Here is a 20,572-nt window from a genome sequence, read left to right on the forward strand (position 1 = left end):
CTGCAAAGGAACAAGTAATAGGTTTATTCCCTGCTGAAAAGAGAGGAAAGAAAACACAACGTTTCGGCCGTGGAGCCTTCTTCAGGTGTGTTTTCTTTACTTGTTCCTTAAAAAAAAAAATTAAATGATGACTTCGCCCTATCACTCTGTACAAAAAAAAGGCTAGAACTTCTCAATACTTAAAAGAGGGGCATGAAAAGCAGGGCACTGATGCTCTCGACTAAAAAGATTCAAAATTCCTGATAACGCAACATAAGCCACAGCTTGGTCATCACTGAATTTGCAGGGAAAGTGAGCTTCACCTGAGACACCTTACTGGAACCTGGGCTACTTTGCTGTGTTTGACACATGGAATCATAGCAGATCCTGTTTGTTCAAAAACAAATAAAGTCAACTAAGGAAATTTGGACAAATAATTCCAAGTAAATTGATCTCACCTAATATAATGACCACATGAGGCCTTGCATTCCAAATGTTCAGCTCGTATTTTTTCTCATGCTAGTATTTAGAAAATTTAATTCAGTGAGGTTAGATGAACTGATTGATTGCTTCAAAGGGTTATACACTAGTAGTCATTAAGAATATGTTCATACATAATACCAATTTCCTTTTTTTAAAAAAAGGTAGAAGTTAAAACAAAACATTTTGGAACAATCACGCTAAAAACAAGACTGGAGCTTTTGTTATACAGTTTATTTTTTGGAATATATTACATTATTTACAAGTGTAACCAGGTTGCAAACCGGAGCATGTGGTGGAGAAGTGGGTGAATGAGCTCAACGTCCCCCAAGGAGACATCTTCCCAGTGCAGTCACAGGCTTGAAGGGCGGAGGGAGTCAGTTCAAGCATCATTTGTGCAGCCAAATAAGGCAGCCAAGGTTTGAACTTCGCATCAGACAGTTCTCCAGTGCCGCTTGTTATACCAGTTTCTAATGGTTTAGTCAGTAATTCTCAGCAATTGTACAAATTCCCTCACTTGAGCTTCTAAATGGAAAAGAATACAACCAGCGCGGCTGTATCTGCTGAGTGACAGTAGTACACATGCATTTGCCCAGCTGCCTTTGTACAATTCATTGCATTACTACAGCTGGAACTTAAAGGATCCAGGAAGGCAATCAGGAAGAACAAGCACAGCAGCTTAAGTAAACAGCACACATTTACACAGCTACAGTATGGTGAAGTCTCCACAGGCCAGGCTAAACCAGACTGAAGATCTTACAATTGGTTCAAGTCCTAATAGCGGGCGCACACACTGACAAACAAGACAAATCTGTAAACCTGTTTCGGAGTTTCTCTCATTGTAGTTTTCTACACAAAGAAAACTCTTGATCTGCAAGTGAATTTGCTCATAGGTTCAAGAACACCATGTCTGAAGTGTTTCTCTATATTTTATCTTTCAGTTGCAAATGGCTTAGCATTCGTTGTACAGCCGTCACTGATTTAAGGGTCAGCGATAAATACTTATATTGTGACATCACTGCTTTAGCGAATTGCCTGTTGTCTTCCTAAGCTAAGGGGAACTCACTGTCAACCTGGAGCAAACGATCACTTTCAGCCTATGAAACAGTCTTTTTTTATTCACTTACAAGTTAGAATGATTTTCCCCCGGCTAATGGGTAATCAACTTTAAAACTTTCAACATTTAGATATTTTATTATTTATGTTTTATGAGTAAATATTTCTTTTCAGTCTTACAGAAATAAGGGAGATTATTTGCTGCAGGAAGAGGATATTTTTTCAAGTAATGGAGGAAAATCGCCTATATCCTAAAAACAGTAACTTCTTAAGTGTCAGTAGCTAATGCATAATTCTCATTAGAGAGAATGTGTGCAATAAATAAAGAGAAACATACTAAATCAAAATATTAGAAAATCCCAAGATGTGATTTTTCAAGGTACAAAAAGATAAGGCTACCTCAGAGGAACAGACAATACGGAGTTGAGGAGCACGAGGCAGACTTTCACCACCTCCCTGGCCAGAAAAATCATACTACTACTGAAAACTGTACAGGTGGAACAGAGCTTAATTCAACACTCCTCAAATGAAGTACAATCCCAGGAGAACATGATGGAACTACTGTGTAGGCTGCAATGACTGCAACTGAACACCAGATGGTGGGGGGGTTCCTAATATTTTGGACAGTGAGTGGTAATCTCACTACACCTTTCACAGGCCTATAAAGAGAAATACTGCTTTTGATGCCAAGACAGAGCATAGAAAGCAATTTCTAACTTCCAACAGTTTCTCTCGCTTTTAAAACCTAATTGTAGGTAAAACATTACAACACAGAGCCATCAATCTGTTAGGAAGTAATGAGCTGTTTGCTCCATGTTGTGCACCCCTCTCATATCCATATCCCTGAGGAAAGAAAATAAAGCTGAGGCACTGAGACCTTAAAGCCATAAACATGACATGTACACAAAACACAGCAGCATTTCAGGTACAGTAAATACCGCTGCACAATGTCAGTGTTAACACAGACAAATGACACCTTCATGACATTTCAAAGACCATCTGCAACTGAGAAGACTCCAGCGTGCTGCACATTCACATTATAAAACTGGCTTCAGGGGCACATCTCATTGATATTTAATTTTTATACATGAGTGAGAAAGCCGAACAGGTTGCAGCAATGCTCAGAAATGGCACTGATACACACTTGCATGAAAATTAAATGCACATTTTGAACATTGCTTTGAGTTTTGCTTTCAGTTGACAGACTTCATTTTTTGGATATGTTAAGCTGAACACCCTAAACCTCAAGAGGAAAAAAAAGGTAAATCTCCTGTTAAATGAGAACTATAATGTCTAGTTATATATTTGATTGATATTGGGTTCTGATAAATCATTCTCTTTGCAGATAATTGCTTACACTTGTATAGCGTTTTTTTGGACACTCCACTCAAAGCACTTTACAGGTAATGGGGATCCCCTCCACCCCCACCAATGTGCAGCATCCACCTTATCAGCAGATGTGACAAGGATTGTAAAAACAATATTCGGAAAGTGCATACTCAAATATCTGGTCAGAGTCTGTCATTAGGACAGCAGAGGCTGGTGTTGACATGCCTCTGCTGCTGTGACGACATGGTTCACTGGACTCGCTGTAATGACTCGATCATTTGTAAGAATCCACTGCCACAAAAAGGCAATGAAAGGCTTTGATTTGTACAATATCAAGGGGAACAAGCGCTGGTGCTTCTGCAGTGCTCTAAATTGACAAGACCAGACCACTTAAAAAAATCCCTATTTCACAGTGGCTCAACCACTATTTGAACACTGAGGTATCCACTTGTAGAGCATGACGTGAGGCCACTGGTTTGAGGCCTTGGTCATATCAAGGACTGACTGAGGCAAGAACTGCCTGAGCTCCTCCAGGTTTCACCTGCAGTGATGCCAACAGTTGACATTAACTTAGTCTATGGTGTGGTGGAATTCATAGGACATCAAAAGACAATCACACTGTCAGAAGGATGTCCTCCTCACAAAAACACACAGGTCCTCAATATGGCAGTACTGGGGTACACCTGTAAAACAGAGCCAATAAATAACTAGAGATTCCAGGACAGGTGGGCATAAAACTATTTAAAGAAAACTTTCATAAAATAAGTTTTGGTGGCTATGCAATTGTTTCAGTGAAAGGCTGAAGATTTTTTAAAAAGTGTCAGAAAATGATTATTCCTTGATCTGGAGCAGAGAAGAAAAACTCTAGCTCCAACAGCCAGTTTACTATAGTTGTAAATAACTAAAAAGCAGTTCTTCTGATAAAGCATTCAGAACTTGAGTGAATAAAATGACTGTGATCTTCATGAGCCTCCAATGCTGCACTTAATCGTTTATTAAAATGTAAGACAGCATCTTATTTCAAGCAGATGTTTTACAGTAGTAGCACTTTCCTCAGACATTTCCTGCCTCTTCGATTATGTACCAAATCTGAGAGACACGGATGTGGAAGAGAAATTTCACACACACACACAAGACGTTCAAAGTCTATTCTTACATTCGGTTTTGGTTAAAGATACCCATCTGATAAAGCACAGAATAACCTCGGACAACCAAAACAGGGATTTAAAAATATACTGAGGCATACTGTTGTTTTAAAAAGTTACTGAATGCACAAAATATTATATACCAAAAAAAACTGCTTTTGAATTCTACAAAGGCAGGAGGGAGAAGGGCACATATCTTCATAATGAGGTCACAACACAGTCATACAGACCTAATCACACGCACATTATTCACACTTTGTGTCCCTCAGACCCCACAGTTACTTAACACAGAACGAGTGCTTTATTAATATTACAGCAACCTGAAGCATCCGCACGATAAAACATCACCATTAGAATACAGTATAGCATAATATGCATAAAAGTACCAGTAATATATTTATTTTGCAAGTCCTTTAGTGTTCTTCATTCAACAGGTGAACACTGCTTATTAATTTTCACACGCTGTGTACAATTTCTCATTTCATGTCAAGATCTGGATTATCATTTATGTGCAAATAAACTGATATCAGACCAATACTATTGTACAGCCATTTACTCATCAATTATTTTCAGGTCTAGTAGTTTTGCGAGCGTTCACAAGGAACGGCATGTGCTGTAATTATTAGTTTGCCGTCTCCACTGAATGGAAGCTCTTATGCTAATGTAACAGAGAGCAAACTTTGACCACATGCCATTGCCCTCATCATGGCTGCACTATTCTTCCTGAGCGGGGTTTGGAGTTCACGGCTTTGTGCGAGTTCGCCGGACTGTTACAGAAGCAGGTATCCTTGTCCTTTTTTTTTCTTTTTCCTATGTTTTTTTTTTAAAAAAGGAAACCTCACGGTATAAAAACACACTACGCCTTATCGGATGAAAGGAGAAAGGCCGTCCTTAGGAGGGGAGAGCATGCAGCACAGCCCAGGCTTCGGAATGGGAGCACGCGATGTCTGAGTGATGCAAGCAGTCGTGATTGTTCTGGAACCTTTAAACTGGACGCACTGCACACACGAGGCTTTTCGCCTCGGCTCGTGCAATAACCCCTGCCCTGCCCTCCCCAGCCCCAGGCCGATTTCACAAAGACCGCTGTTGCCCTGAAGAAAGCAGCATATATAGACGACCAATAGTCATCTCTTTTTCATTGCACAGCAGCGGAGAATTGCTTGCCCTGTTGTCTGAAAAAAGAAAAAAAGTGTCACAGGAAAAGCTTCCTATTTTCATTCCTTTAGCTTGATGTTTTTTCAACCTGTACGTTTTTGTTCCCCGCCCCCTGCCCCCCCCCATCCCAACTCCACTGCCGACTGCCCGACCTCCTTGAGCCACAGTGAACGTAGAGGGATGTGGAAAAGATTCCCAGCGGGAAGCGTGCGCCGACTCCGGGTCCCTCTTCTTCAGCAGGTGGCTTTCACGGGTTGGGAGAGGTTCTGAAAGCATGCACCCCGCAGCTCTGCCCCCCCGCTGGGAGGGTGCCAGGTCAGTGCTGGGGCTGGCCTCTACGGGCCCTTCCTGCACTCCTCCGAAACGACGGGATGGGGGTGGTGGATGGGGCGGTTTTTCCGGGGCTGGCCGACCTGCCGCTGCTGCTGCTGCTCAGGTGTACCGCGGCATCTCGCACTGCTCGCAGCGGTTCAGCGCTGGGTGGTTGAGGAAAGTGCAGCTTTCGCAGTTCCACTGAGCTCCTTCAAAATCCTCGTCCCTAGACGGCACCCCGGAGGAAGTCTTGGCGCTTGACCCTCCCTCTGCAGAAGAGACACAAACTTGGCAAAAAGCCTCGACTCACAGTCCGGAGTGTCACAGCCTACACAACTGAGACGTCAAAACTGCAGCTCTGTCACAGGTGTTAAGAAGGAAACGTCAGAAAGCGTCTTGGTCGTTCACAGATTTCACAGAGGGACAGGCTGCAGGAAAGTTAACACTTGCGCTCGGCAGGCCTTTTAATTGTTGGCTATAAGCTTTTTTTTCCTTGCAGAGAATGCTTGTCTGTTTTAGTGTTTTCCCCCATCAATGTCTTTTAGAAAATCTAAAGATGTGAAAGGAGGCTTCACCTTTCTTTGCTGGCTTGGGGGGCACCACAGGGCCAGGCTGTATGTTGTCATAGAAGTTGCTCATGGCTTTGGGATCAAACTTCCCTGGAAAGTAAATGCAGGGTGAGACTTTCACACTCATCCGGGATAAAAGTGTTTGAAGATGCAGAGAGAAAGAAAACATTCAGTCCTCATCAATGCTGTACTGTAAAACTGAGAAAGAGATGTAATCGTTCAGCTAACACACAACATAACATCAAACAAAGACATATTTTAAAAGGTTTGCAATGGATATCGATTACATTTTATTAGTTTTATTTAGAGCATCAACATATATTATCAATACATTTCTTTATAATCTCTTATCTTTCAAAATGAAGCTATTGGATTCACTGGGGTGCTAAATTAACACCAGAATGACGTGTAGAGAAAAAATACTGAACTATATATACACATTATTAAGCTAATCTTAATCACAAGCTCAAGATATATGCAGAGTACTACAGGGAACACATCACTGCTCCTGTCATTCAGAAGTCAACAAAAATGTGAAAATATTCTCTGTTCACTAATATTAACTGCAAATAAAAATGAACACTTTCCCTATCCTAAAAAGAGACCGTTGTATCCACTAGATACTTGGAGAAATCCTGCCTCGTTTTGCAACAGATGTCACATCTAAGGTGATAGCAGTATTTTGAGATGTTCAGCATAAGCATTTTCATGGTTATCAAATGTCTAACAATGAAAGAGGGTACGTTCTTAATAGAAGACATCAAAATTTTTACCAGATTAACTGACAGCCCTTGCAGGGGCCCAACACCAGAACGTTTGCAACTTTTTGAAAGACATCACAATATACTGATACCTCTTGACTGAAGGAGATCTATTTCTTTTAAGGTACAGTCAATGTCGATCTGAAGTTGTCGGTTCAGGCTCCTTAGTCTTGTCATTTCCTCAGGCTAACAAAAAATAATAAAAAGCTCACGTCAACTACAAAAATATGCATTTATGAGTGAAAGTTTTCTCATTTAAGAAGAAGTCCTTAAATTGCACAGAACACAGCAAAGCCCTCTTTTCAAGCTTTCCGATCTCAATGTACAAGCCATTGAAACTGAAAACTATGTACTAACCTAGTGAAAGCAGTATGAACCTGTGCAAATATCAGTATATTATACAATCCAGATGGGGGCCATAAAGTCTGTAACATTTGCCATTCACAATTTGAAAGTTCACAACTCGGAAAACAATGGGTTTCATTTGTGGCGTGCATCTAGCTATATTATAGGCAAGATCAAAGGGAACTTTCTGGAGATTTAATCCCGTTAATTAACTTCACCCTTAGCACTTTTAAGAATGACAGAATATAGTAGAAAACAGAAAGACAGAACAGGGAAAATACAGGAAGGAAACAGAATGAAGAGGGAAACGGAGAAGAAGGAACAATGCCATGTTGTGCCATGTAAAAAGCATATTTTTCAGATCAGGTCACGGAGACCAGATTTTGGCTAAATAACTTGAACCTGGTTAGAGAGAGTTTACCATCCTACTTATTTTAGGAAATTCTGTTTGCCTTTATTCTGGACTCCTTAGACTAAAAACATTCTCTCCTAGTTTGGTGATTCATCTTTCAAAGAGGATGACACATCCCACTCTGATTTGATTTTGTTGCATTCTTTTATTTAGGAAGCAAGATTTTTCCCCCCCGCCTTTTGGTCTGTTTAGGCATTGCGTAATTGTTCAGGTTACAGGGTTAGCATTCTTTGTTTTGGGGGTCTGTATAATGTAGGCCTCTGAAATGCCCATTTGTTTCAGGCAGTTTATTTATACACCAGTACATGCATTTAGTGTTACTGCTGTATGTCATGTAATTGTGGTTGTGCAGTTGTCTTAATGGTTGTTAATATCTATCCGTCTGTCCTAGTTTGATGATATCACGTCTCTCCTGCCAGAGCTGTTCCACAAACCTGCACTCGTGCATCAAATCGTTGCCCACCAGTGGGGCATGTCTTTGTATTTTTTTACATTAATTAAATGCTCCCCCTATTTTGAAAGAATATTAACTTAAAAAATCTGAATAAAGCCCAAACCCTTGCTCAAAAGACTATAAGAGGTCTGCCATCGAACGATGTTGCTTTAGCCAGCCGTGCAGAAACACCTGGATGTGATCCCCGGATCAATGAGCTACTAACTATCACGCTGGCAGGCCGGCTGGATTCTTCTCATTTGCAGCCTCTCTTATGTTCTTATGACTGCTTGCTTTCTCATTAATGAGTGGGATGTACAATGAAAGATGAATAACGGAGCCCTTGCACCGACGCCGCACACCACAGGCCTGAAACCATTCCTGCGCACTTGAGGACGACAGCCTCAGTCCTCCACCCCGACACGGCCCAAGCAGGGCGATCCCCGGGGACTCACCCGCGGAATGAGGGCGGAGGCGTTGACCCGGCGGAAGCGCCGCCGCAGGGCATCGTACTCCATGTCGTTGACGTCGGCCTTGAGCTTCTCCAGCTTCTGCTTCTCCAGGTGCAGCTCCTTCGCCAGCCTCTCCATGCGCGCCCGCTGGTGGAGGAGCAGAGCTGCGGAGATGGGATGCGAGGGCCCGTCAGCTCGCGCCTCATCGCCCGCCCGGGGGCACACCGGACCCAAGACGGCCGATTCCGAAAAAGATTCATCCGTCCATTCGCCGTTTGGCTGCCATCAGAACCCCCTTGAGATCGCAGTGATCAAAGCAGGCTAATTCCTTCCATTTCACTGGTGAAAACCTGCTGCCACTACACTTCCTCCTGTGCTTGATCAGCAACACCACCTGGCCTGCTGGTGCAGAAGGGCTGCACTCTTCACCACAGAGTATTACTATGGTTATACTCACTCAATAGCGATCTGGCTATTACAGTGACATCACTCATCACAATGCTTTATGCAATCACACACACATACCCCTTCCAATAAGCAAGAAAAACCCAACAGATGAAACAAAGGTCACAATGTGCCAAGAGTACTCTGCTTGCCAAAACTAACCATAAAGAAAAATGCTCATTCTGCCGTGTCAGTACAGTTGTTTCAAAACAATACGACAGCATATAAGCTTCGAAAGTGAACTACAAATTGCAGCCATGATAACGTGGTACAGCAAACTACTGTCACTTTTGCTGCAGTAGAGTTCTAGTCGGGGCTTTCATTAATTCACAGAGAAAGAACCCATGTCTAGGCAGCCCCCTGCTGTAGTCCCAGATGTTGCCACAGCATGGCAGTAGGCTGCCACAGATCTCTCAACAGGAAAGGTTTTCCTCTCGACCCTCCATAAGACAATGGAGATTGAAAGCTTATACATGATCCAGCGGCACGTGTCTAAACTCCGGAGATGGGTGCAAATCAATTTGCTTTGTGGAACGTACTTTTCCTGTAGAGAGAGGGCAACGGGGTGATTTCAGGAAGACGTGTGAAAGCCCCAGAGGAAGGAGACGACAGAACCTCACAGTGGGGACCTCACAGTGTACAGAAAAGTCTTTATCTTATGCAGGGAGTTTCCTGCAGTCGGTACAGCATTCAAACATGGCTCACAGGAGAGCTGGCGCACTCCCTCAAGTGCTGAGAACAAACTCTCGCAAAAGGCTTCGCTACAGACCAGCACGTTTCAAAGTAAATTCCATTTTTAAAAGTTTTAAATTCAGGTCACTCAAAATGGTTACCCTAAGAGAATGACATTTTTAACAATATGTAATATTCTAAACTACTAAATCTTGAGAGTGGGTGCATCAGTGCCAGAAAACACTCAACTGGAGATGGAGATTATACTGTTTTGTTTCTTTAATATCAATCTAATCCAGTCTAATCCGGCACCGCCAGTCTGTCACCCCTCCCTTCACCCAGAGGAAAATAAACCTTCTCAAGTTTCTAAGTACTCCGTGACAGTAAAGCAAGTCACGTCTTCATAACGTTTTAGGAGGAAAAAAAAAACAAACAAACTTGCGTGTGCACTCACCGTGAAAGTAACTGTTCAAAATGTCCATCTTCGTACGTTAAACACAGCCCCACTGAGGAGTTTCACATTGCGGTAAAGCAGGCTGTACGCACGGGTACAAAGCAGAGCCGCTGTTTCAGTAAGGGAGGTCTGCCATGTGACGCGCAGACCTCTGCAAACAAGCCGCACTGATTTCGGAAGATAAACAGCAGCCTGCTGGAATGTGGGGGCAACGAGAAGTCTCACCGACGCGAAGGCGGAATGTAGCACTTAACACTAATTAGAAGGCTTTCTGATCTGAGCAGTGAAAAACAGCCGGGATAACTTCACCCTGCATTCTCACTTCCAGTCTGCTTCAGTCCACTGCCCCAGAGAGACAACTTTCACTTTTGTTTCTTCTTACAGGAAGCATTGCTCCAGTGCCGGCAGCTGTGTCACGAACTGCAACAAATTAGCGTGGATGCCCAGAAAACAAACCGCTCTGCAGATATTGGTATCGCGTAGTCAAATGTATACTGGACGATTTTACAGAGGGGATGATCATAGGATGATCATCCACACATCACACCGTGCTTCCTTGCGCCATGACAGAGCTGTCTTCTGGAACGCTTGCTCGAAATGTCTTCTTGGCGAGAGAAAATAGGTCAAAGATTTAAGCTCAACAAAAGTCCTGCCTGCCACTAAAATCAAAAACATTAACTGTGAACATATTTCAATCATCACACTGAAACATGGTAGAGGGTTCTGAACCACGTATAGCACATGGGAGAGGTGAATGAATACATTCCACACACACTCTAGTCTCCAGGTCTTAATGTTAGGAGCCTAAAGCCCCTGACACCCAGTACTGGAAGGAGTCAGGCTGTCAACAGCCTATTAATTAAAGCACAGGTAAGACTGCTAGCTTGGTCACCTGCACCAGAACAGAATCGTACTCATACCAAAAGTCTATAAGGAAAACTTGCTGATAAAACAAAAGAGGAAAAATTAACAAAAGTAACGAAGTCCTCCAACATCAAAGCTTCAGGCTGAATAGTGCGGAGGAGCATACTGCATACGTCTCCGAGGAGGGCTGAAAGGAGCTGCCTGTGACCCTATTTCACCCGTTACCAACCTGCCCAGAAGAAATGCCAAATGCTCGACACACTCATGCTTCACCAGTGCAGTGGTTCGGAATAAAGAGGGGTTCTTTTCAAATACAGACATTTACTTACATCGACTATCTCCTTCTTCCTCTGTTGTGGAAAAACAGGATATTAACACTGTTTAGGCGCACTCATTTAAATGTGGCAAGACTCCACAAATGGCCCAACATAAAAAAGATGAAAGCATTTTTGCAAACACAAAAATCAGATTAAAGCATATGAAACAGCTTAATCTGTATAATTAGTATCTGCACAAGAAAGCAAACACGGGTTTCACCGGGGGGACATGTCAGATATCGTCAGCACAGCTCATATTTAGTTTTAATTGTTGTTTCCAAAAGCTAATATGCAACCGAATCCTACAGAAGTCTCTTAATTATAACAATTAACCCGTAGCCACATTAAGAAAGAAGACCTATAATTTTCTGTTTAACATGCCTGAGTGGGGCTAGAAATGAAGACGTGCACCCCATAATCTCTCGCAGGTAACAGGATTCGGTTTGAATAGTACCTACGAGTATCGTAAATACGTTACTGCCAGCCGGTCAAGCTCATTTTATTCTTCTGCTAATTCCAGCACGACAATTCCAAAGAAATGATTTCAACGTGTTTTAATATCCATGTACCGGTACCATTCAGTCCTAGAACACCACGCTTCCCTTCAGAGCACGACTCCCGACTGAAACGTATAAATTACATCTAAGGCCATTTATATGCACTGCACACATCCCACTGCGTTTCACAGAAACTTTCAGGTAAAAAGTGGTATCTTGGAGGATGGAGATCCGGGAATAAGCAGAGCCACAAACTCTTCCCTACCTTGAGTGTAGGCGTAATCGTCCGAGCCAGAGCTGGACTTCCTGGGGAAGCGGCTGGCAGCGCGGTCGCCGATGGTGCCGGGCAGGGCGGAGATGGGCTGGATCGGCTGTGGGGCGCCCGGGTGCTCCCCGTGCTCCACCAGGTTCAGGAGGCTTTCCGTCTCCACGGTGGGCGACTCGAGATGCCGCGGCTGGACCTGCCTGCCGGGCGACACTTTGATCTTGAAGGTGTAGGTGGAGTTCACGGGCTGGGTGACCCGAACCCCGCCTCCGCCTCCTCCTCCGGGCTGGGGGGAAGAGGTGGGCCGTGGGCGAGGGGGGACCTGGTGAATGAACATGCCGGGATGGTAGGACGCCACCTGGGACTGGCCGGACATGCTCATCTGGCCGCTGGTCAAGCCCCGCGAGGGAGAGCTAGGAGAGGCGTTGGTTGAGATGTACAGCGTGTTCTGACCTCGCTGCTGCTGCTGCTGCTGCTGGCTGGTAACGGGAGAGGAGCTCCGATTGTGAGCTCTCTGGGGTGCCTCCAGGGTGATCTCGATCTGATTCTTGAGAGAGCCCTTGGCTGACAGGTAGGGGATGTAGGAGACGGGCTGGCCTTGCTGCTGCTGCTGCTGGAAGCTCTGCTGCTGCTGTTGCTGCTGCTGCTGGGGGTGGTATGGAAGGGGCGACATTGTAGGAGGACTGATGGGCATGAAGACGTGGGAGGTCTGGTGCTGGGGGGAGCTGTAAGGCGAAGGGAACTGAGAGGGCGGAGGGGAGCGGTAAGCCGTCTGGGGCATCTGCTTGGAGGGGTACGGAGACTGGTAGGGAGGCGCCTGATAGACAGGCATAGCGTGGGGCGGCTGCTGGCTGTAGGGCTGCATGTGGCACTGCGCCGTGGGGGAGTGCCAGGGGGAGCCCTGTGGGCTCTGGGAGGAGGCGGGCCGGATGTAAACCGCATTGCCCGCGGCGGGGTAGGGGCAGCCGGGGATCTGCAAGGCGCGTGGAGCCGAGGGGATGCTCTGGGACAGGGTGACGGTGATCGGGTTCAGGGCATACCGGGCGACCGGGGTCAGGGTGGGAGAGAGACCCTGCAGGGCCGGAGGCCCAGGGGGCGGCGTGCCAGCTGTTCGTGCCTGGTCGTTCACGAAGAAAGGGTTGTAACCGGGCGAGGGGGCCACGATGGCAGGGGCGGAGTGGGTCTCCTGGAGCAGGGACACCATCTGGTGCTGCGTGGCCCCCCCAGCGCCCCCTCCTCCTGCCGCTGCTCCAGCACGCTGCGGGTCGATGTGGCCATCGCTGGAGCTGTGCACCAGAGTTCGCCCCCCGCCGTTGGCCTTGCCCCCGTCCCCCGTGTGGTACCCGGTGGGGGAGTGGATGCCCAGGTTGATGTGCAGCATGTGGTTCCTGCTCAGCCTGCTCTCCTCCGGGCTGTGGTATTCCCCATAGAGGTACTTGCTGCTCTCCTGCGACAGGACCCGGCAGCAGGCCTCCAGATTGTTGTTGTTCTGGAAAGGGAAGAAACCGCAGAGCTCAGCAGAGGGGACCTGCACGGGTCATCATAAAGAAACGGTCCCAAGAGCCGTTCACAGTATCGGCGAGTTCATCAGTGTATCTTCACAACGGGCACAGGCCTTCTGACTTGCACTTTACTAGCTTAGCATCACGGAGAAGATATTTCAGTTGAATTAGAGACACGAACGTTCATGTACTCCTGCTCTTCAGAGAAGTTTAAATACCGTGGATGATGCCAGTCTGCCTTTAGGGTACTGCTTACTTTCTACTTGTGTGGACAAACTCGATACTTTGAGTAACAAACACGTTGGATAGTATAAAGAGTTCTGTGGACTATAGAAAGACATTATCTTGCATTTTAAAGAATAGTGCAAAAGAAGCATGTTATCTGACTGGGAACTGCTGTGAGCAAATACAGCCCATCTTTGATACAGCTCTGACAGCGAATGTACACACAATTAAGATTACATTCATCAAAATGATAGGCCATTTACATACATCTGAAGCAGAAAGCAGTATGCTGACCCCAGGCGAAAAGGATACAATTTACAAGCTGTGTTTGAAATATACAATTAAAATACAAAGAACAAGACATTAATGTGCAAAACTCGCATTGGCTTCAGTGGCATCTTGCCATCTCATTTCTTATCATTTTTCAATGCTCCGGGTTTAGACTAATTGCTGTTCAGCCAACTGTTGAAAAAAAATCAAACAAAAACCAGGTGAAGAGAAATAAATATGACTCCAGTACTACATCATAACAAACAGAATTACTAAGCAGAAGCAACAGCACCAAATGTAAGGGCAGAACTGTCAAATCTTTCTTAAGTAAAAACAACCCATTATAACCTAACAGGATGCCATCACACAATAATCCTCATGTCACCTCTCAGTTTTAACTGCAATTACAGTGCCAAATGAGGTGTTCATATTGTGTGCAGTCATTAACCTTACACCTCAGCCAGTAACAAGTGCTATTAAATGCCCATCAGAACTAATGCATTGAATTGTAATTATTTGCATCTTTCTATTCTGTAACAACTTAATCCATTTTATTGTTCTCTTTAGTAATGCGCATTATTAAATATCCAGAACAATTTTCTTTATTACAATAGCTTCCAATTACAATTAAACATATGAGGTCAAGTTCAGCTTTGTTTTAATTTTTCAAAGTTTTTCTACAACGGTAGAAATGAACTGTTTCGTAGTGGATGTTTTTTTTTTCAGAGCAGCAGAGTTTGATATTGAACCAAACATTTTGATTTTTGGATCCTGTGCAATGGGTTACTCCCCAGAACATCCAGAAAAGTTATCTCCCCACAGACCTGTTATATGCCTGTGGTGATGTGTGAAAATGTCTCAATTTTCTGACAGGGAGACTGATCGAGACAAAGGCTGTTTGATAACTACAAGACAAGGCTGTTTGGTAGCAGGCTCTGTGACACGTGTGGGATACCCTGGCAATACATTCTCATTAACGTGTTTCAGGGAAAACACTGGAAATGAATGCAAGACTTCTTTCATAAACCAGGGTTACAGGACATTCCTGCCACTAAACCTAAATGTCTGCAGACTGGATTAATGCCAATTATTTTTTTCCAAAAACACTGCAACATTCTGTTGTTTTAACAGCTATTTTGTGTGGAATTTTGCTTCCACGTCATTAATAAAAATACTGTGACCATGAGCTTGTGATAAATGATACTTACCAGCACTTTATCTTGATACTGGTATTAAAACATGTTTTAACACATTCATTAAACTTTGTCATCATGCGACAATAGACGTGTTATAGCTTTCTTTCCAATTTCAACACTTACCATCCAACACTGTTTATGATGGTATGATTTTAATTGTTTTTCGATATTAAATTCTTCTCTTAAGTTTTCTTTTTTCCCCCCATTTAGAATGGGTTTTTCATAGAATTGTTTTGCTTTGTACACACGGGCATGCAAAATGTAATTTGTTACTACATCAATATAAAGGGGCCCCATTTAGCTCTGTTGGTAAAGCATGACTCGAATCTGGGGCGTCAGGTCCTCCACGCTGGAGGTTGGGCACAAGACTAACAGCCCTGTCCCGTAAAAAACTAATGTTACAGAAACAGCATCAGGATGTTGCTGCCCCTGCATGTTGGAAGGCATACCGGGCAAACATCCATCACATCAATATAAAGCATGTATCTTTCTTCATAGATGGATCCTATGTATTTGAAGAGGCTACAGATTAAACATGGGGATATTATCCTTATATTTTACAGAAGGCAGGGCAATTAAAAAAACACAGCATTTAATTGTGATCTTTTTGTACATAAAGGCTGTGTGTGATAGTTTTGTTGGAACTCAATATTACTGATACTAAAAACAAAGTGTTTCCTGTCACTACTTACGACAAGTTCACTTTGTTTTCTGGTCGACTATAGCTTTGCACAATTCCACTGGGGTTTTTATAACTCAAATGTTAACACATTTTAAACATTTCAGGCTTTGCTTTATAAGCAAATAAGCCTATTGCTCTGACTGAAGTAGCTATATTTAGGATCTTTACAATATCAAGCATAAATATGAAGAAAACCAAAAATTAGGCAAACCATTTCCATTAAAGAATGTGCTACTCTTCAATTGTTTCTTATTTCAGTGCTTTGTGTAATTAAGAAGACATACATAACACGGGCTATGAAAAATTTCAAAGTGCAGCCAGTTAGGAATTGCAATGAACAAGCTCAGTGTTTTTGTACCAAGCTCTGAAAAGGCTGTTTGCCTGAAACAGAAATAAAACTACAACAAAATTTAAAAAAATGTATGTCTTGTTATATAATAGTATGTCGTAACACAGTGGCCACTTTAATTGTATATATTCTAAAAGGCAAACTGACTGTTGTAGCAAATGTCTGGCACTTAGAGAATGAACAATGATTTTTTTTTTCAGCTGACATAATAGGAGACTTCTTCAACCAATAATTAGCTGTTATAAAGCACAGCTGCAGCTTTCAATTTGGACAGGAGGACTGAAATACACTGAAGACGAAGGCTGAAAGGCAGCTCTTCTGAAACAATCTAGTGCCAAAAGCTAAATCTTAACAATGCGCGGATTTGGTTATTTCTTTTCTGAACTAAACGTAAGTGAAGCCACAGCTGTACAATTTTAGAGCATGCTTGTGATTATTCCATTGCTGATTCCATCACAGTTTGAACACAAAGCACAAATGAGGGCAAAAAAGGTTGTTAATGGATACCAGCATGCTAAAAAGTTACTTTGATCTGTCTTTTATTGCTAGGACAGGTGAGAGGAGATGTAGGTTCCAGCCGTGTTTGTTGAAATGCACAAAATGGTCCATTTAAACCTTGCAAGCACTGTACCACATAGCACCTCCTTCGGGTAATACATTTTTCTGTTTTGTGTCAGCCTGCTGAAATATCGCTTTGGATTACACAAACACCGGGCCTGTAAAATGTACATGGTTGATTTCAGGATATGCAATACTTACAAGAGCAGGAAAGACTGCAATCTAAACCATCTGCAGGGCAGTGCACTGCATCACATGCTCTACCACTTATTTCCAGTGCATTATGACTTATAATTGTAAATCTGAGAATAACCACATGGCGTCTGCACATTCAGGCTGCCTACAATCCAAAGATTTCATAAGCTTTCTTGTCATAAATTGTTTTCACTCACAGAACTTACCCATTTTTTTTTTACATTGTCTATTGAAATTCCTGTTGTAAAATATTGATATTCCTGTTGTTGGCTTCATTTTGAATAATTATTTGTAACGTGCTGAAAAACACTCGAGTGACTGCTACATCAGCACAAAATCACCTCAACGGTGAGCTGACTGGGAAGAGGTGATTTCAGGTAAATGTCAAGCCAGTTGAAAATCAAGTAGGAAAATAATCCATTTGTCCCGTTTATTAAGAGAATAAGTCTACACTGTTGTCAAGAGCCATCTAGGGTGCTCATTGCCAGTGATTTTTTAACGTTGCATGATGAGACATTACAGCAAAACACGGGCCATCAACAGCAGGCAAGGCTCTGAGTTCCTGACTCAAGCCACCCCAGCAAGATTGATCAGAGAACCTCACGACACAGCAAATGCAAGCTGGATCAAAGCATACTTTACATATTGCCAGCCTGTACTGCCAGGTTTACACAGCTTATTACCGTCACAGTAGACACCCTGCTGATGACAAATATTAACACCGAAGCCAGATTTGTTCAAGGAAATGCAGAGAGATCGGGGGCGTTAATGGGGGCTGTGTGCAGCGAAGATGCGCGAGTGTGGACATGATAATTCAGTACCTGCAGCATGCACTGAGAAACCACTCCCTCCGGGATCTCGGGGAAGCGCTGCTTGAGGTCGAGCAGGATCTGATAGTCCAGCTGCTGACTGCCCTGCGCCATCCCAGGACTGCCGGCGTTTCACCGGGAACGGGAGTCAATGGGCCTGCCAATGGCTACAGTCCTCCAGCTCTTCTTTCATCTTCTGAAAAAATAAACAGAGGGTCATTGTCAGCCTTTCACCTTTCGTACAGAACAAGCGTGTCTTCATAGTGCTATTAGGGCAGACTCTGTTCTGGCAGTTTTCCTAGCCAGTCAGCAAACACTGCTGCAATCTGAAATATGAATGCCAAGAACTAATCTACAGCACGCAGTATCAGTGAAATTACGCTGATTCAGGAACAATAAAAATCACATACAGAAGAAACAGCCCTCGTGAGTGAAGGATGTCACAATCTTTACTGCCACAGAATCTTCTTCTATGGAAGGATTGGCAGGATATCACTTGAGCCAATTTTATACACTAAAAAAAGAGAAGTCAGTCTGACTTGTTAAGGAAATTGAATATATTAAACAGAAGAGGAGAGACTGCTGCAGTACAGTGCTGTACTGATTTTAGCAGCTGAAATATGAATATGTATCTTAACAGCAAGCACAAGCAGATGAACGTTTTAGTACTGTCATAAGTCACTGCACAGGCAGCTCCAGGAGGTAATGCAAAGCAGAGTCTTTGTTTGCACCAGCTTAAAAATTACCTCCACCTTATATTAAAAAATGCTACATGTCACAGAAGTCCAGTTCCAGCCTAGCAGTGACCTAACTGACCTTGGATGCAACGCTATCTCATTCAACCTGTTCTAGTCTCACAGGCCTGGCAAACACAATCCCTACTCGCTACACAGAAAGGAACGGCTTAATTAAAGCGCAGGCGGTCATACACAGCGCAGCCAACGTGGAACCCAGGCACCATCCCAGCATCTCAGGAACCCAAAGCAGCAATTAAAAAGCTCACAGATTTCACGAACAAGGGCTCTGAGCGAGCTGACAAAGAAAAACACTTTTGCTGATCAAAGCTACAGTACTGTTTGCTTTACAACAGGAAGGGGCTCCTGTAAACCTAAGGGTGTAAATCATAGCTCCCCATAGAGCTTGGTACACTCTAAATAAATGTAATACATGCTGCATGTGAGTGTAGTATATACAGGAGTCCTGTATGAGACAAAATGCTGAGTATTAGAAGTGTAGAATGTATACAGAATGTACTATTCAATGCCTTTTCCAGTTTCTTAAAGTGAATTATCTGATGAACCTGGAATCCCAAGGTTATTGTGCTATACATGCACCTGGCTACTAACACACTCAATGTCTTACATGAACAGTACATTTTGAGGGAAATAAGTAATATACAGGTTCACATTTTATTTAGCTGTTGTATTAGAGGTTATTAAAGCAACAGAATTATACAGCATACAATAAATAAGAGGGGGTTAACTGTGAAAAGCTGTCATTTCAGGAGCATTGCAGGGTTTCTCATTTTGCCTCACTACAAGAGATCGACCAGTGCTATACACCTGAGTGAGCAAGTACTGTAACAGGACAGACTTCACTTGGGAAACAAACTCTGCTTTATTCCATTCAACAGCTGGCGTGCTCGTCCACACAAAAGCACCAGACTGTGCACGTGGGACATGGAACAAAACAAACTCACAACATCAAATTCATAACTGGTATTTATAGGCTCAGGAAAACCTAAGTAGTTGCACACCCTTGCATTGTTTGAGCATTTGAATCGGCAGCACCCAGGGATACCCTACAAGAAAAGGCTGTAGCTTTCTTATTCAGAGGCCAGTGTTGCACATCTTTACATGTTCATAATGGCAGTGTCCTTAAGGTGTGGGATTACACAGCAGCATAGTAATATGACAGGCTATTACTGGAGCTCAGTTGCTAAGGACTTTGATCCTTGCTATTTATATCGTACACAAAAGCTACCAGAAGTGAATGTGCTGGTACACAAAGTTGTTAGTTTCAGCTCTCTGAACAAGTATGTCAATCTGAATAATGCTTTCTCATATCATTACAGATTAACTGTGTGCTACAGCCTGATTTGAATCCTTCAGGTAATAAACATACTGTGGGAAGCAGCAGAGATCCCAAGAATGCTGGCTTGTAAAATGCACAAACTAGAAATTCTGGATGCCCACTCTACCTTTCAGGTCAGTCAAACATTCTGAAGGTTAATCTAAACAGATACCAAATACTGCAGGTCCTGCTGCACAGTAACGTGTGAAAGCCCATTCTGTTCTCCCTGAGCCAATGGCTTTGTTGCCAATTTAAAAATGCTGACCGCATGCATCAGTACATTTTCATGAGAAGACTCTACTGCAGTTCCAGAGCTATTTCTCCTGTTCTATGTTCTGGATTACTTTGGCTCATCTGCAACAAAAGCTACACTTGAATGCGCTCCTATAGCAGCTAAAATAAAATTAAGATTAACACTGTATTTGGATACTTAATGAATATTTAAAATTACTTTATTTTCCAATAAATGCACAGCTTTGTGCATATACAGGCAAACTCCAGGACACAAAAGCAAATCCTTTGTTCTTCAATGGCACATGAAAGCATAAATCATACAACAAATGTTGTATCCCAACAGAGATGTTGAAGAATGTCTAAAAAGGTTCCCGTTTTACACTCTTTTGCAAAAAAAAAGTGGAGATGGATTCCTGCTTTACTGCTACTACACGAAAGATAAATCATGCATGCAGAAAAAAAAAGACCTTGTGTGTTAAAAGTACAATGCAGCCAGAAAACAGATTGTAGGCACCGAACATGGAAACTTTTATCACTC

At 43.2% G+C, this 20,572-nt stretch overlaps 1 protein-coding gene across 2 annotated transcripts in view; it reads right to left on the bottom strand.

Annotated features, from left to right (window-relative positions):
• Positions 1-678: 678 nt before the first annotated feature.
• tab3 (TGF-beta activated kinase 1 (MAP3K7) binding protein 3) overlaps positions 679-20,572 on the bottom strand; it is a 29,263-nt gene continuing 9,369 nt past the window's right edge. Inside the window, exons 2-7 of one of the 2 annotated variants that reach the window (XM_088914976.1) lie at positions 17,740-17,923; positions 11,942-13,430; positions 8,432-8,592; positions 6,879-6,972; positions 6,032-6,115; positions 679-5,725 (exon numbers count right to left, since the gene is read on the bottom strand). In XM_088914976.1, coding sequence (XP_088771102.1) covers positions 5,577-5,725; positions 6,032-6,115; positions 6,879-6,972; positions 8,432-8,592; positions 11,942-13,430; positions 17,740-17,841 — 2,079 coding nt within the window. In that variant the 5' untranslated portion in view covers positions 17,842-17,923 and the 3' untranslated portion in view covers positions 679-5,576. The remainder of the gene's footprint in view (positions 5,726-6,031; positions 6,116-6,878; positions 6,973-8,431; positions 8,593-11,941; positions 13,431-17,739; positions 17,924-20,572) is intronic. The other variant, XM_088914977.1, reaches the window with a different exon arrangement.

The sequence above is a fragment of the Atractosteus spatula genome, chromosome 4, assembly GCF_055471065.1.
Source record: "Atractosteus spatula isolate fAtrSpa1 chromosome 4, fAtrSpa1.hap1, whole genome shotgun sequence".
In the NCBI taxonomy this organism is placed as follows: Eukaryota; Metazoa; Chordata; class Actinopteri; order Semionotiformes; family Lepisosteidae; genus Atractosteus; species Atractosteus spatula.